Source organism: Convolutriloba macropyga, chromosome 13 (genome assembly GCF_964194025.1).
Source record: "Convolutriloba macropyga chromosome 13, txConMacr16.3, whole genome shotgun sequence".
Classification (NCBI taxonomy): Eukaryota; Metazoa; Xenacoelomorpha; order Acoela; family Convolutidae; genus Convolutriloba; species Convolutriloba macropyga.
In genome coordinates, this window is record NC_134480.1 from 17451768 (window position 1) to 17465532 (window position 13765).

Below are 13765 nucleotides of genomic sequence, written 5' to 3' on the forward strand. Positions count from 1 at the left end.
AAAACCACACCTAGAACGGCCTATGAGTGAATTGAGAAAAATATTTCAATCCAAACAGATCAAAATTAAAAAAAAATAGCCGGCAGATTGCCGGAAAACAGCCGCGATAGACGCTTGTTGCCTTCCATGAATTAAAACAACTAAAGAAATAAGATAAACAGATTGACCACCAGTCCTTTAATAGACCACTAGGATTTTTTGGGTTAGAATCGGACTCTCATTTTACGGTTAGAATCGACACATACGGTCTATAAGGAAAAAACCCTAAAACAGCTTTTTCAAAAATGATATTCGCAATCAAAAACTAAAGACATACTCAAGAATTAGGGCATATAAGCTTGGCACTACTTAGATGCACACTAATGATCTTTAACTAGTAAATCTTCATGAAATTTAAAATTCGATAGGTGAGTTCAGAAGTCATTTTTTTAATGAGGTAAGTCAGTCACGCAAGTGACCTAAAAGCAGAAATCACGTCACTTAAAAAAAATTTAACTGCAAAGCAGTAGAAGTAACTGAAGTCATTGAAAAGGTCAATTCCAAGATGTCAGGTCGTAACAATCATCGATTGAGACGACGAATTGAAAAAACATAGCATGACAAGTTCTGACGTACGATTCAAATAAATTTTATTGACTAAACAGAGAACCTAGAACGGACTATGAATAGATTGGGAAAACCATTTAGAAAAAAATCCGATCCTAAAAAAATGAAAAAAAACAGTAAAAATCAAAGTGAAATTGCCGCATGTGAACGAAAAACCACTAGCGAGAAAGCAAATTTTTGTTCAAACTCCGTTTTCTCTCATTACTTTAAATTAAGAGAACAAATTTCATGCCGCAAAACCATTAGCTTTTTCGCTCTACTTCCTGTTTCGGCGTGACCAAAATCACTACTCCAATTTGACTTCAAAAAGCATGAAAATGTGTGAACAGATCTCAGATCTAAAAAAAACACAGCACCCCAATACAATTCAAATTCTCTGAATTGTAAAAAAGGGAGAGCGCCTAAATAATAGCCACTTGGGAGGCTGGCTGCGGCTATTAAATATAGAAGTTAGACCAATTGCTGCAGAACGAGAGGGAGACGGGTTTGAATTCTAATTTTTTGTAGCTTGTTTCAGCTGGAAGTTTGACTGCATATTGCTTCAGCGAGGGGCAATGACATCATTTTTGTATAGCAAACTGCTGAAACTTGAAAAAACGGCGGCACGCTTAACAAGCGGCATTTACGTCATTTTTTTTACAAATAGTTTTTTACATCTTCTCATCCGCATGACATTTTAAGAATATTTTTGGCTCCTGATGTTGGCTGTTGAACTCAATCTCTTCTTAGGTATCGGAGACAACTTTTTTAAGATATTGATATGTGCTAAATATAAAATATTTGTCTCTGTTTTTAACAATTTTCTAGCGCCTTTAATCATAGAAAAAGAGTTGAGGTGAGAAGTTATATTTCAAGGAGCTTTACAAACACAGATGAACAATTGACATTATATTCAATTTAAGCATTCATTATAACTTACAGTTCTGCAAATGTTATCAGGTCTCGTTACACATAATCTGTGAAACACAGTAAGCTCTTTGAAATATAACAATCTCCTTAAAATGGATCAAAATACTTTTATATCACAAAACTATTTATCTTAAACAGCTTGCGTTATTAATCTTTTTTTTCGAAAAAGAGGCACTTCTCTATTCAGTACGTTTTCAATTGCCACAAAAAACTTAAATCATGAGCTTATAAATTACAAACCTCCAAAAAAAATCTGGTTCAAAAAACGAACTACGCTATCTATGACAGCCGGTTTGGTTTGTAACATTTCATGAGATTGCTCGGCTATCACTTACTGTTTTAAATTTATAACCATTACTATCATCATTTTGAGGGTTGTTATTGCCAACACAGATTATGTGTAACTGAGAATTTATCAGCGGCTATGTGCGAGCATTAACAGTCAAATTTTGTCAGAGAGTAAGTATTTCAACAAACAATGCAACTGTTTCTTCCCAATCCGGGTGGGGCGGGGGGGGGAGGGAGGGGAGGGAAATTTAGGAAGAATGTGCCAAACATTTTTCAGGATAATGGTTATGTACAGGGTGATGTTTCGGGTGATGTTACAAGTTAATGTTTCGGGACTTGAATTGAAAGTCAAAACTGAAGTGCTTAAAGCTTCCAAAGATAAGCAAAATACTTTTATGCCGAAACTGATGATGAGCTTAAGCAAATCTCATATCTTGATGGCCACAAATTATACGCCAGATGAGAATCAACAGCAATCTCTGTTTTTTGAAAAGCAAGGCCGTTTCAACAGCATGGGCGATTCCCAAATAAAATTATGTGCTTAAATGCGGGGCGTTGTAAATGGCCCGGGGGGGGGTTTGGGGTAGTGAAATTTTTCTGACGGCAACTTTGGACTCCTTATCAGTTCAGTGGTGGGGTGGCGAGGGTGTCTTTTTACTGCTTTTAGTGGACCTGTTGCTTCTGTGGGAGCGAGTTTTCCTCTTTCCACTCGCTCCACCTGTGCTCCGTTGTGTTCCACTGTATGATCCATAGCTGAAAACAATCCACCTTTTTGTTCATATATTAAAAACAAAGTAAAGAAAAGTTGAACATTATAACAATGATAATTGTAACTGGGTAATAGCAGTGAAGAAGCAGCCTGTTTTCAGCGACCCTTTTTCTTATCATTCCCCACAGTTCAGAATGCTCTTTCGATGAGAAGTTTAGAATTTTTGCTCTTTTTGGTGACTGCAGGCACTTTTCCGTCTGAATTTTCCACGCTGCATCATCTTTGCAGCCAAGATTGGTCACGCAATTGTCAGCTTGAAACTATGCTGAAGTGAGAGCTCATTCTCAAAGGCAGGGAATTGAACTCCTAATATCAGCGCAGGACTAATTCAGAGCATCCTAACATAACCCAATAACGTCGGGCAAATTTTTAAATTGAATTAAGTTCCTTGAAAACAGTTTACAATAAATAAGTATAAAAGTTTTCAAGAGGTACGTCAGATAAGCTTTACAACTCGTTTAGGTGACGTCCCCTTTGAAAAACTCATCCATTAAATTTTACTTTCCAGAAAATTGAGAACGGGTTAGTTTGTAACTCAGCCACTAATCAGCCAAAAATAAAAGTAAAAAAGACTTACTGTCGAAAAGGTAGTTTTTGAAAATTTGATCACGTAAATTTTTGAGCTGCTTTGAATTCATTTTTTGAATTTCAAAATCTGAGGGACAGAAGTAATTCGATTTGGAAAAATTATGTCTTAGTCAGCCTTAACCGCAGTGAATTTCCAAGTGCTGCCTTAATAATTTTGACCTGCCTTATTAAACCTTTTTTGAGGTTCCGTGTGTGTTATTTACAGGATGACACGTTTTCAAGATCAATGAAAGAGCAAGGAGATCTCTTTGCAATTTCTTCAACAGTTTCCTTCAGAAGTTCAATAAAGTATCAGCCAAAAACAGTGAGTATTTTGTGTTTTTTGTAGTAATGTTAAAGGCTATTAGCAGTAAAGTTTTGTCGGATAGTAAGTTTTTACAACAAACAATGCAACTGTTTCCTCCCAATCCGGGTGGGGGAGGGAGGGGAGGGGAGGGAGGGGAGGGGAGGGAAATTTAGGAAAAATGTGCCAAACATTTTTCAGGATAATGGTTATGTTGTTCAGGTTGATGTTTCGGGTGATGTTACAAGTTAATGTTTTGGGACTTGAATTGAAAGTCAAAACTGAAGTGCTTAAAGCTTCCAAAGATAAGCAAAATACTTCGATGCCGAAACTGATGATGAGCTTAAGCAAATCTCATATCTTGATGGCCACAAATTATACGCCAGATGAGAATCAACAGCAATCTCTGTTTTTTGAAAAGCAAGGCCGTTTCAACAGCATGGGCGATTCCCAAATAAAATTATGTGCTTAAATGCGGGGCGTTGTAAATGGCCCGGGGGTGTTTGGGGTAGTGAAATTTTTCTGACGGCAACTATGGACTCCTTATAAGTGGTGGGGTGGCGAGGGTGTCTTTTTACTGCTTTTAGTGAACCTGTTGCTTCTGTGGGAGCGAGTTTTCCTCTGTCCGCTCACTCAACCTGTGCTCCGTTGTGTTCCACTGTATGATCCATAGCGGAAAATAATCCACCTTTTTCTTCATATATTAAAAACAAAGTAAAGAAAAGTTGAACATTATAACAATGATAATTGTAACTGGGTAATAGCAGTGAAAAAGCAGCCTGTTCTCAGCGACCCTTTTTCTTATCATTCCCCACAGTTCAGAATGCTCTTTCGATGAGAAGTTTAGAAGTTTTGCTCTTTTTGGTGACTGCAGGCACTTTTCCGTCTGAATTTTCCACGCTGCATCATCTTTGCAGCCAAGATTGGTCACGCAATTGTCAGCTTGAAACTATGGTGAAGTGAGAGCTCATTCTCAAAGGCAGGGAATTGAACTCCTAATATCAGCGCAGGATTAATTCAGAGCATCCTAACATAACCCAATAACGTCGGGCAAATTTTTAAATTGAGTTAAGTTCCTTGAAAACAGTTTACAATAAATAAGTATAAAAGTTTTCAAGAGGTACGTCAGATAAGCTTTACAACTCGTTTAGGTGACGTCCCCTTTGAAAAACTCATCCATTATATTTTCTTTTCCAGAAAATTGAGAACGGGTTAGTTTGTAACTCAGCCACTAATCAGCCAAAAATAAAAGTAAAAAAAGACTTACTGTCGAAAAGGTAGTTTTTGAAAATTTGATCACGTAAATTTTTGAGCTGCTTTGAATTCATTTTTTGAATTTCAAAATCTGAGGGACAGAAGTAATTCGATTTGCAAAAATTATGTCTTAGTCAGCCTTAACCGCAGTGAATTTCCAAGTGCTGCCTTAATAATTTTGACCTGCCTTATTAAACATTTTGAGGTTCCGTGTGTGTTATTTACAGGATGACACGTTTTCAAGATCAATGAAAGAGCAAGGAGATCTCTTTGCAATTTCTTCAACAGTTTCCTTCAGAAGTTCAATAAAGTATCCGCCAAAAACGGTGAGTATTTTGTGTTTTTTGTAGTAATGTTAAAAGCTATCTGTCCGCTTTCGATAGAAGATGGCTCGCAAAACTTTTCGTTGGCACATCATTTTTGTTAGTCTCTTTTTGTTTGTGCAACCATACACCAATAGACCGTAAGAGATTACGGGCTTTGCAAAAATTTAATAAAACTGTATCATTTTCGAAATTGGATTTTAGTCGCGAATTCTATAGAAAACACCGCAGATGCTATTTAATTTGTTCACAGTTTGTTGAATTTGAAAGTCAAAACTGAGTTTTCTATAAGAGTTATACCTAAAAATTTTACAGATTCTAGTATTTCACAATCGGGCAAAATGGGGTTCAAACTAAGCCCTAAGTCTTTACCAAAATACATCAACTGAGATTTCTTAGAATTAACGCAAAGTTTGTTTTCATTGAACCATGATAACGCCTCCGTAATGCTATCCTTAATATTTGTTTCTATATCTTTTCCTCCACAAAGTATGTTGGTATCGTCGGCAAACAATTTGATTTCCAATTTTTGCAAAATTGTGGGCAGATCATTTATCAAAATTAAGAAGAGCAGTGGGCCAAGCACAGAGTCCTGTGGGACACCATTTTTAATTTGTTTTATCTCAGAGGTATTGGACTGGAAGAAAACATATTGTCGGTGGTTGTTGAGGAAGGACTGAATAAGCTTTTTAAAATGGCCTCTAAAACCAAAAATTTCTAGTTTGTGGAGTAATAGTGAGTGATCAATTGTATTTGGTATCAAAACAAAGAATTTTGCTAATGGTTGGTAGCAAACTTATCAGTCTATAGTTTTCGGGGGCATCCATGTTCCTTTTTTTATGAAATGCCAACATTTTTGCAATTTTGAAGCACTGCGGAAAAGTATGGCTCCTTTTGCAATCATTGAGTATTTCAACTAGCGGTTCAGCTATTACAAGTGAACATAACCGGAGAACCATGTTAGTGTTTAAAACCACTTGACTTAGAGTTTTTGAAAGTTTTTCCAACCGACAGGACTTCCAGTACGTTTGTACTAAGCATAAGAAATGATTTGTGGAAACAATTAATGCGTTGGCGTTGCTGTAATTTAGGAATTTCAGACAGAATTTTTCTTCCGATAGTTACAAAATAATCATTTAAATCGTCAGCGTCCAAATCTACATCTTGCTGCGTCTCTTTTTGTATATTTAGAAATTTTAAGGTATCAAAAATTGTTTTGCTATTTTTCTGATCTGTCAACCGCGAAAAATATGCCGGCTTTGATTTTCTAATTTTGTTTGTTATTTCAGTTCTCAAAGAAACATATTTCTCTCTATCTTCTGGTTTATCAGACAAAACCCATTTTTTCTGGCTTGATGGAGTTTTTTCAAGAAGCTTCTTATTTTTTTTCTTAATTAACCCAGGGAAATCTGTTTTTAGTTATAACTAACTTTTTCTCTGGTGCATTTAGAGTTTGCGTAATTGTCGATACTAAAAACTGAATTTTGCCATCAATTGATTCCGTTGTTTTTTCTTCAAGTTTTGATCTAACAAAAACAAAAAGTTTAGCAGTTTCTGGTCATTCAATTGATTCAGATTCCGGTATTTTATAATTCTTTTTTGATCGATAGATTGCAACAAAAAAGCAACTTTACTCGAAATAGGATAATGATCTGAGATAGAGATTTCATAAGTTTTGCAAACCAAATTATCATCGGTTATGATCTATGCAGGAAGAACTGAGATTTGTTATTCGAGTTCGTTCATTGTTTTGGGATTCGATATCCGAGCGATTCAATTATTTCACAATAGCTCTTCTTCATTGATGATTGTTCTAAGATATTAATATTAAAATCGCCAAAAATTTAGGTTTTCGAATTTTTATTTTGCAGAAAATGGAGCATTGATTCAAAAGAAATTAAACAATTTATCCAGATTTGCTGAAGGAGGTCAGTAAAGAACACAGATATAGCCCTTCACTTTATTTTTTTCTTTGATTGACAGAATTAAACATTCTTGATCCGTTTCATAATCTATCAAGCTAAATGAAATTCCTTCTTTCAAAAATACAGCAACGCCTCCGCCTTTGTTTACCAATTGTTCCTGGTTTTGATACAATTTTTTGAAATCCCTGCAAACAGTAAAAATCTAAGGGGTCACTTGGACTGAGCCATGTTTTTGTTAGTGCAATTATGTCAGGTGGTTCTTTCAAGCTATCGCTAAGAATCTGCAACTCATCGAAAATTCTCTAAGAGATCTAACATTCAAACCTAAAAATATTTTTAGTGGCTTAGGTACTAATTATCAAAGTTCTGATTTTGAAATATGTTTATACAATTGTGGTTGTCATTATCTGCCAGCTAATCCGAATTTTTGATTCCTACTCGGCTGTGATATTAAAGTGAGATGACGTTTTAGACACCTCACACAATATATTTTCATGTCGCGCTGTTTTCTGCAGATGTAAATAATTGCTTAGTTGCAGCATACCCGTCGTTATCATTGGGCGATGAACGTATCGTTTGAGACTAGATTTTGATATAGTGGGTGCCCGAGGAATAACGTTTCTCAAACAGACTTTTGAAGGAGTTGTTTGTGATACTTGTGAAGTATTGTTGTTAAACTCACTATGTTTCGTATGCTGTGCAAATTGTCGCTTCCTTTGTCTGACAATAAAACTGTTCCCATTATCTGACTGTTCTTTTTTAAAAGCGCAAGACCTAAGAAACTCTTCTTGGGTTTTATAAAATACCATTACCTGACAATTCATTGTTGTAGTAATGTTACACTTTTTTCGGCCGGTTGTTTTAATTCTCTGTCTTTCTTTGGTATACGCTCTTTAATAATAATCGGCCGGCAGTTTTCAGGATTGAAAAATTTACCAAGCATTGACCGTCGTGCATTAATTTCATCTCTCTAGTTTGTTGAGTAATAGTGAGTGATCAATGGTATTTTGTATCAAAACCAAGAATTTTGCTAATGGTTGGTAGCAAACTTATCGGTCTATAGTTTTCGAGGGCATCCATGTTCCTTTTTTATGAATTGCCAGCATTTTTGCATTTTTGAAGCACTGCGCAAAAGTATGGCTCTTTTTGCAATCATTGATTATTTCAACTAGCGATTCAGCTATTACAAGTAAACATAACCGGAGAACCATGTTAGTGTTTAAAACCACTTGACTTAGAGTTTTTGAAAGTTTTTCCAACGGGCAGGACTTCCAGTACGTTTGTACTATGCATAAAAAATGATTTGTGGAAACAATTACTGCAATGGCGTTGCTGTAAATTAGGAATTTCAGACAGGATTTTATCTCCGATAGTTACAAATAAATCAATTCAATGGTCAGCGTCCCAATCTACATCTTGCTGCGTCTCTTTTTGTATCGTTAGAACTTTTAGGTATCAAAATTTTTTTTGCTTTTTTTTCTGATCTGTCAACCGCAAAAAGAATGCCGGTTTTGATTTTCTAATTCTGCTTGTTATTTCATTTCTAAAAGAAACATATTTCTCTCTATCTTTTGGTTTATCAGACGAAACCCATTTTTTTCTGGCTTGATGGCATTTTTAAGAAGGTTCTCATTTTTTTTATTAACCCAGGGACATCTGTTTTTAGTTATAACTAACTTTTTCTCTGGCGCGTTTAGAGTTTGCGTAATTGTCGATACTGAAAATTGAATTTTGCCATCAATTGATTCCGTTGTTTTTTCTTCACGTTTTGATCTAACAAAAGCAAAAATTATCGTTAAGAATCTGCAACTCATCGAAAATTGTTCCAAGAGATCTAAAATTCAAACCTAAAAATATTTTTAGTGGCTTAGGTACTAATTATCAAAGTTCTGATTTTGAAATATGTCTATACAATTGTGGTTGTCATTATCTGCCAGCTAATCCGAATTTTTGATTCCTACTCGGCTGTGATATTAAATTGCGATGACGTGTTTTTAGACACCTCACACAATATATTTTCATGTCGCGCTTGCTTTCTGCAGATGTAAATAATCGCTTAGTCGCAGCACACCCATTGTTATCATTGGGCGATGAACGTATCGTTTGAGACTAAATTTTGATAAATTGGGTGCCTGAGGAATAACGTTTCCCAAACAGACATTTGAAGGAGTTGTTTGTCATACTTGTGAAGTATTGTTGTTAAACTCACTATGTTTCGAATGCTGTGCAAATTGTCGCTTCCTTTGTCTGACAATAAAACTTTTCCCATTATCTAACTGTTCTTTTTTAAAGCGCAAGACCTAAGAAACCCTTCTTGGGTTCTATAAAATACCATCACCTGACAATTCTTTGTTGTAGTAATGTTACACTTTTTTCGGCCAGTTGTTTTAATTCTCTGTCTTTCTTTGGTATACGCTCTTTAATAATAATCGGCCGAGAGTTTTCAGGATTGAAAAATTTACCAAGCCTTGACCGTCGTGCATAAATTTCATCCTTCTCCCCAAAATAAATGATTTTTACGTTAACTGCGAGGGGGTATTTTGTTTTTTTTCCAAGATCCCAGTAAATGATAGCCTTTCATGTTTTTGAGTGGTACAGTATAATTTAGGTATTGTCTCAAAAATTTTGTACTCGTATATCAAGTTTATCGTAATGGTTCATTGGCAAATTTTCAAATATCAAACAGTCTTTAGAGGTGTATCTTTCTTGTTGCAATAATCTGTCCTCTAATTCGCCTATTTTGGCCTGCAGTTGTTCAATTGTTTTGTCTTTTCCAATAGATAAATTGAGTAAATTTCCCATAATATGTTTTAAGGAATCGTTCTGTAAAGATTCGACAAGTTGTTCAGTTTGCTGTAATAAAAGAGCATTCATGTTTGCTTCAAGACAATACGTTGTCTCAATGTACAGAGTGAGCAAAAAATAAGTTCAGAAAATCTAAGCAGAAAAAAAGAGCCACTATTCTCTAGCTTGCATTGTGTTTCTTAAGGGAACCAATAAAGCAGAAATAGACAAAAATAGAAAATAACAAATTTGAGTTGTGGAGACAATAATGATTTCAACAATTTTCAATCTCGACAAATAACCCAAAATAGAGGAATGATTATGCTATAAAAAGACTAGCTAAAATCAAACAGTTAAACATTCCGCCTATTTACCAAGTTTATCACAACAATTTGCTGTCAAACAAGCGGCGAGCGGTTGTCATCGTCAGTAGCCAGCCACGGTTTAGTGAGGCTAGCTTTAGTTTAACTGAAGTGGCGTGAGGTGAGCGCAGCGGGGGTGCACCGAGTGGGGGGTGCTATCGGGGGTGAGGGCAATAGTGGGAGGGAGTGGCGGTAGGGATTGGTAGGTGAAGAGGGGTCGCGGTTGTTGTGGGGGTGAGGAGTTTCAATTTCTAAGAACCGTTCTTCACACCATAAGTATAACTCTCCAAAACAGTTTCTGTAAACCGCATACTTGGAGACTATTGAGCTGAAAGGCTCTAGAGAAGTTCATGCACACTGGGCGCTACCTGTTTATACCGTTTTTGAGGACGAAAAGTTAAATGGGTCAAACCAAAATTTGTCAAGCGGAAAATTGCATTAAAAAGACCAATAGGACTAATATAATTGCTACCAACTTCGTTTGAGAGCAATTAATCAGCTGAAACTCGATAGCTCTAGGTTGCCGCTACAAAATGGAAAGTTTAAGAATTGCAAATGTACGTGAAGTTCAAAAGCGTTATTAAATATACATCTATAAATATAAAGCGTTTGTTTTCTTACACGCTTATTCAAAACCCTCCGAAACGCTGGTTGACATACAAACAATAGGCAAGATGACAAATTTTTATTGTGATGTGTTTTAAATTGACGTCAGGTGTTTTCATCTGAAGTATCAGGCTAAATTCTTTTGACGACACGCAAGTTCTTAATCCCATGCACCCACGGGACATTAACTGCCTCATGAAAAACAAATTTGTCATCATCTGTGAAGTCAATGTTTCTCGCTTCATTAAAAAAACATGGTTGAGAGGAAGAAAAATAACGTGATTATCTAAGATCCGATTGAAGCTGATTAAAACTACCTATTTTATATAGATTTGACTTTCAATTCTGTTTCAATTCAGTTTTTGACAATACTGTGAATGGCTGTTAAACTCAATTCTAAAGCAAAAAAAAAACAAAATTCATCGAAAAGCATTCCACAAAACTAATTCGTGAATAAAATAATTCCAAAAACTATATTATAGTAAACTGAGCTTTCATAAGACGCAAATTTAATCAGCTGGAACATTAAAGTTTTTGGCCCAGTTGAGGATGGTATTGGAACATAGTATAATCGGTGAACAGACAAAATATTGCCAGACAGAACAGTACCAGACAAAATAGTCCCAAGAAAACAGACAAAACAGTCCCAAGAAAACAGACAAAACAGTCCCAAGAAAACAGACAAAATAGTCCCAAGAAAACAAACAAAACAGTCCCAAGAAAACAGACAAAACAGTCACAAGAAAACAGATAAAATAGTCCCAAGAAAACAGACAAAACAGTCCCAAAAAACACAAAACAGTCCCAAGAAAACAGACAAAATAGTCCCAAGAAAACAACAAAGAAAACAGTCCCAAGAAAACAGTGAATACAGTCCCAAGAAAACAAACAAAACAGTCCAAAGAAAACAGACAAAACAGTCCCAAGAAAACAGACCAAATAGTCCCAAGAAAACAGACGAAATAGTCCCAAGAGAACAGACAAAATAGTCCCAAGAAAACAGACAAAACAGTCCCAAGAAAACAGACAAAACAGTCCCAAGAAAACAGACAAAATAGTCCCAAGAAAACAGACAAAATAGTCCCAAGAGAACAGACAAAATAGTCCCAAGAAAACAGACAAAACAGTCCCAAGAAAACAGACAAAACAGTCCCAAGAAAACAGACAAAATAGTCACAAGAAAACAGACAAAATAGTCCATAGAGAACAGACAAAATAGTCCCAAGAAAACAGACAAAACAGTCCCAAGAAAACAGTCAAAACAGTCCCAAGAAAACAGACAAAATAGTCCCAAGAAAACAGACAAAATAGTCCCAAGAGAACAGACAAAATAGTCCCAAGAAAACAATAAAAAAAATCTCAAGAAAACAGACAAAACAGTCCCAAGAAAACAATCAAAATAGTCCCAAGAAAACAGACAAAACAGCCCCAAGAAAACAGACAAAACAGTCCCAAGAAAACAGACAAAATAGTTCCAAGAAAACAGACAAAACAGTCCCAAAAAACAGACAAAACAGTCCCAAGAAAACAGACAAAATAGTCCCGAGAAAACAACAAAAAAAACAGTCCCAAGAAAACAGTGAATAAAGTCCCAAGAAAACAAACAAAACAGTCCAAAGAAAACAGACAAAACAGTCCCAAGAAAGCAGACAAAATAGTCCCAAGAAAACAGACAAAATAGTCCCAAGAGAACAGACAAAATAGTCCCAAGAAAACAGACAAAACAGTCCCAAGAAAACAGACAAAACAGTCCCAAGAAAACAGACAAAATAGTCCCAAGAAAACAGTCAAAATAGTCCCAAGAGAACAGACAAAATAGTCCCAAGAAAACAGACAAAACAGTCCCAAGAAAACAGACAAAACAGTCCCAAGAAAACAGACAAAATAGTCCCAAGAAAACGGACAAAATAGTCCATAGAGAACAGACAAAATAGTCCCAAGAAAACAGACAAAACAGTCCCAAGAAAACAGACAAAACAATCCCAAGAAAACAGACAAAATAGTCCCAAGAAAACAGACAAAATAGTCCCAAGAGAACAGACAAAATAATCCCAAGAAAACAATCAAAATAGTACCAAGAAAACAGACAAAACAGTCTCAAGAAAACAATCAAAATAGTCCCAAGAAAACAGACAAAACAGCCCCAAGAAAACAGACAAAATAGTCCCAAGAAAACAGACAAAATAGTTCCAAGAAAACAGACAGAACAGTCCCAATAAAACAGACAAAATAGTCCCAAGAAAACAGACAAAATAGATCCAAGAAAACAGACAAAATATTCCCGGAATTTAGACAAAATAGTCTCAAGAAAACAGACAAAACAGTCCCAAGAAAACAGACAGAACAGTCCCAAGAAAAAAGACATGATAGTCCCAATAAAACAGACAAAATAATCCCAAGAAAACATACAAAAGAGTCCCAAGAAAAAACGAAAAATAGTCCCAAGAAAACAGACAACAAAATCCCAAGAAAACAAACAAAATAGTCCCAAGAAAACAGACAAAACAGACACAAGAAAACAGACAAAACAGCCCCAAGAAAACAGAAAAAATAGTTCCAAGAAAACAGACAAAATAATCCCAAGAAAACAGACAGAACAGTCCCAATAAAACAGACAAAATAGTCCCAAGAAAACAGACAAAATAGTACCAAGAAAACAGACAAAATAATCCCAAAAAAACAGACAAAATAGTTCCAAGAAAACAGACAAAATAGTACCAAGAAAACAGACAAAATAATCCCAAAAAAACAGACAAAACAGTCCCAAGAAAACAGACAAAATAGTCCCAAGAAAACGGACAAAATAGTCCATAGAGAACAGACAAAATAGTCCCAAGAAAACAGACAAAACAGTCCCAAGAAAACAGACAAAACAATCCCAAGAAAACAGACAAAATAGTCCCAAGAAAACAGACAAAATAGTCCCAAGAGAACAGACAAAATAATCCCAAGAAAACAATCAAAATAGTCCCAAGAAAACAGACAAAACAGTCTCAAGAAAACAATCAAAATAGTCCCAAGAAAACAGACAAAACAGCCCCAAGAAAACAGACAAAATAGTCCCAAGA

The 13765-nt window shown here is 35.6% G+C and overlaps 1 protein-coding gene across 1 annotated transcript in view; it reads right to left on the bottom strand.

Moving 5' to 3' along the window:
* Positions 1-13765, bottom strand: part of LOC142351643 (protein phosphatase 3 catalytic subunit alpha-like) — a 205726-nt gene that overhangs the window by 5743 nt on the left and 186218 nt on the right. Inside the window, exon 9 of the mRNA XM_075403782.1 lies at positions 2476-2556. Coding sequence (XP_075259897.1) covers positions 2476-2556 — 81 coding nt within the window. The remainder of the gene's footprint in view (positions 1-2475; positions 2557-13765) is intronic.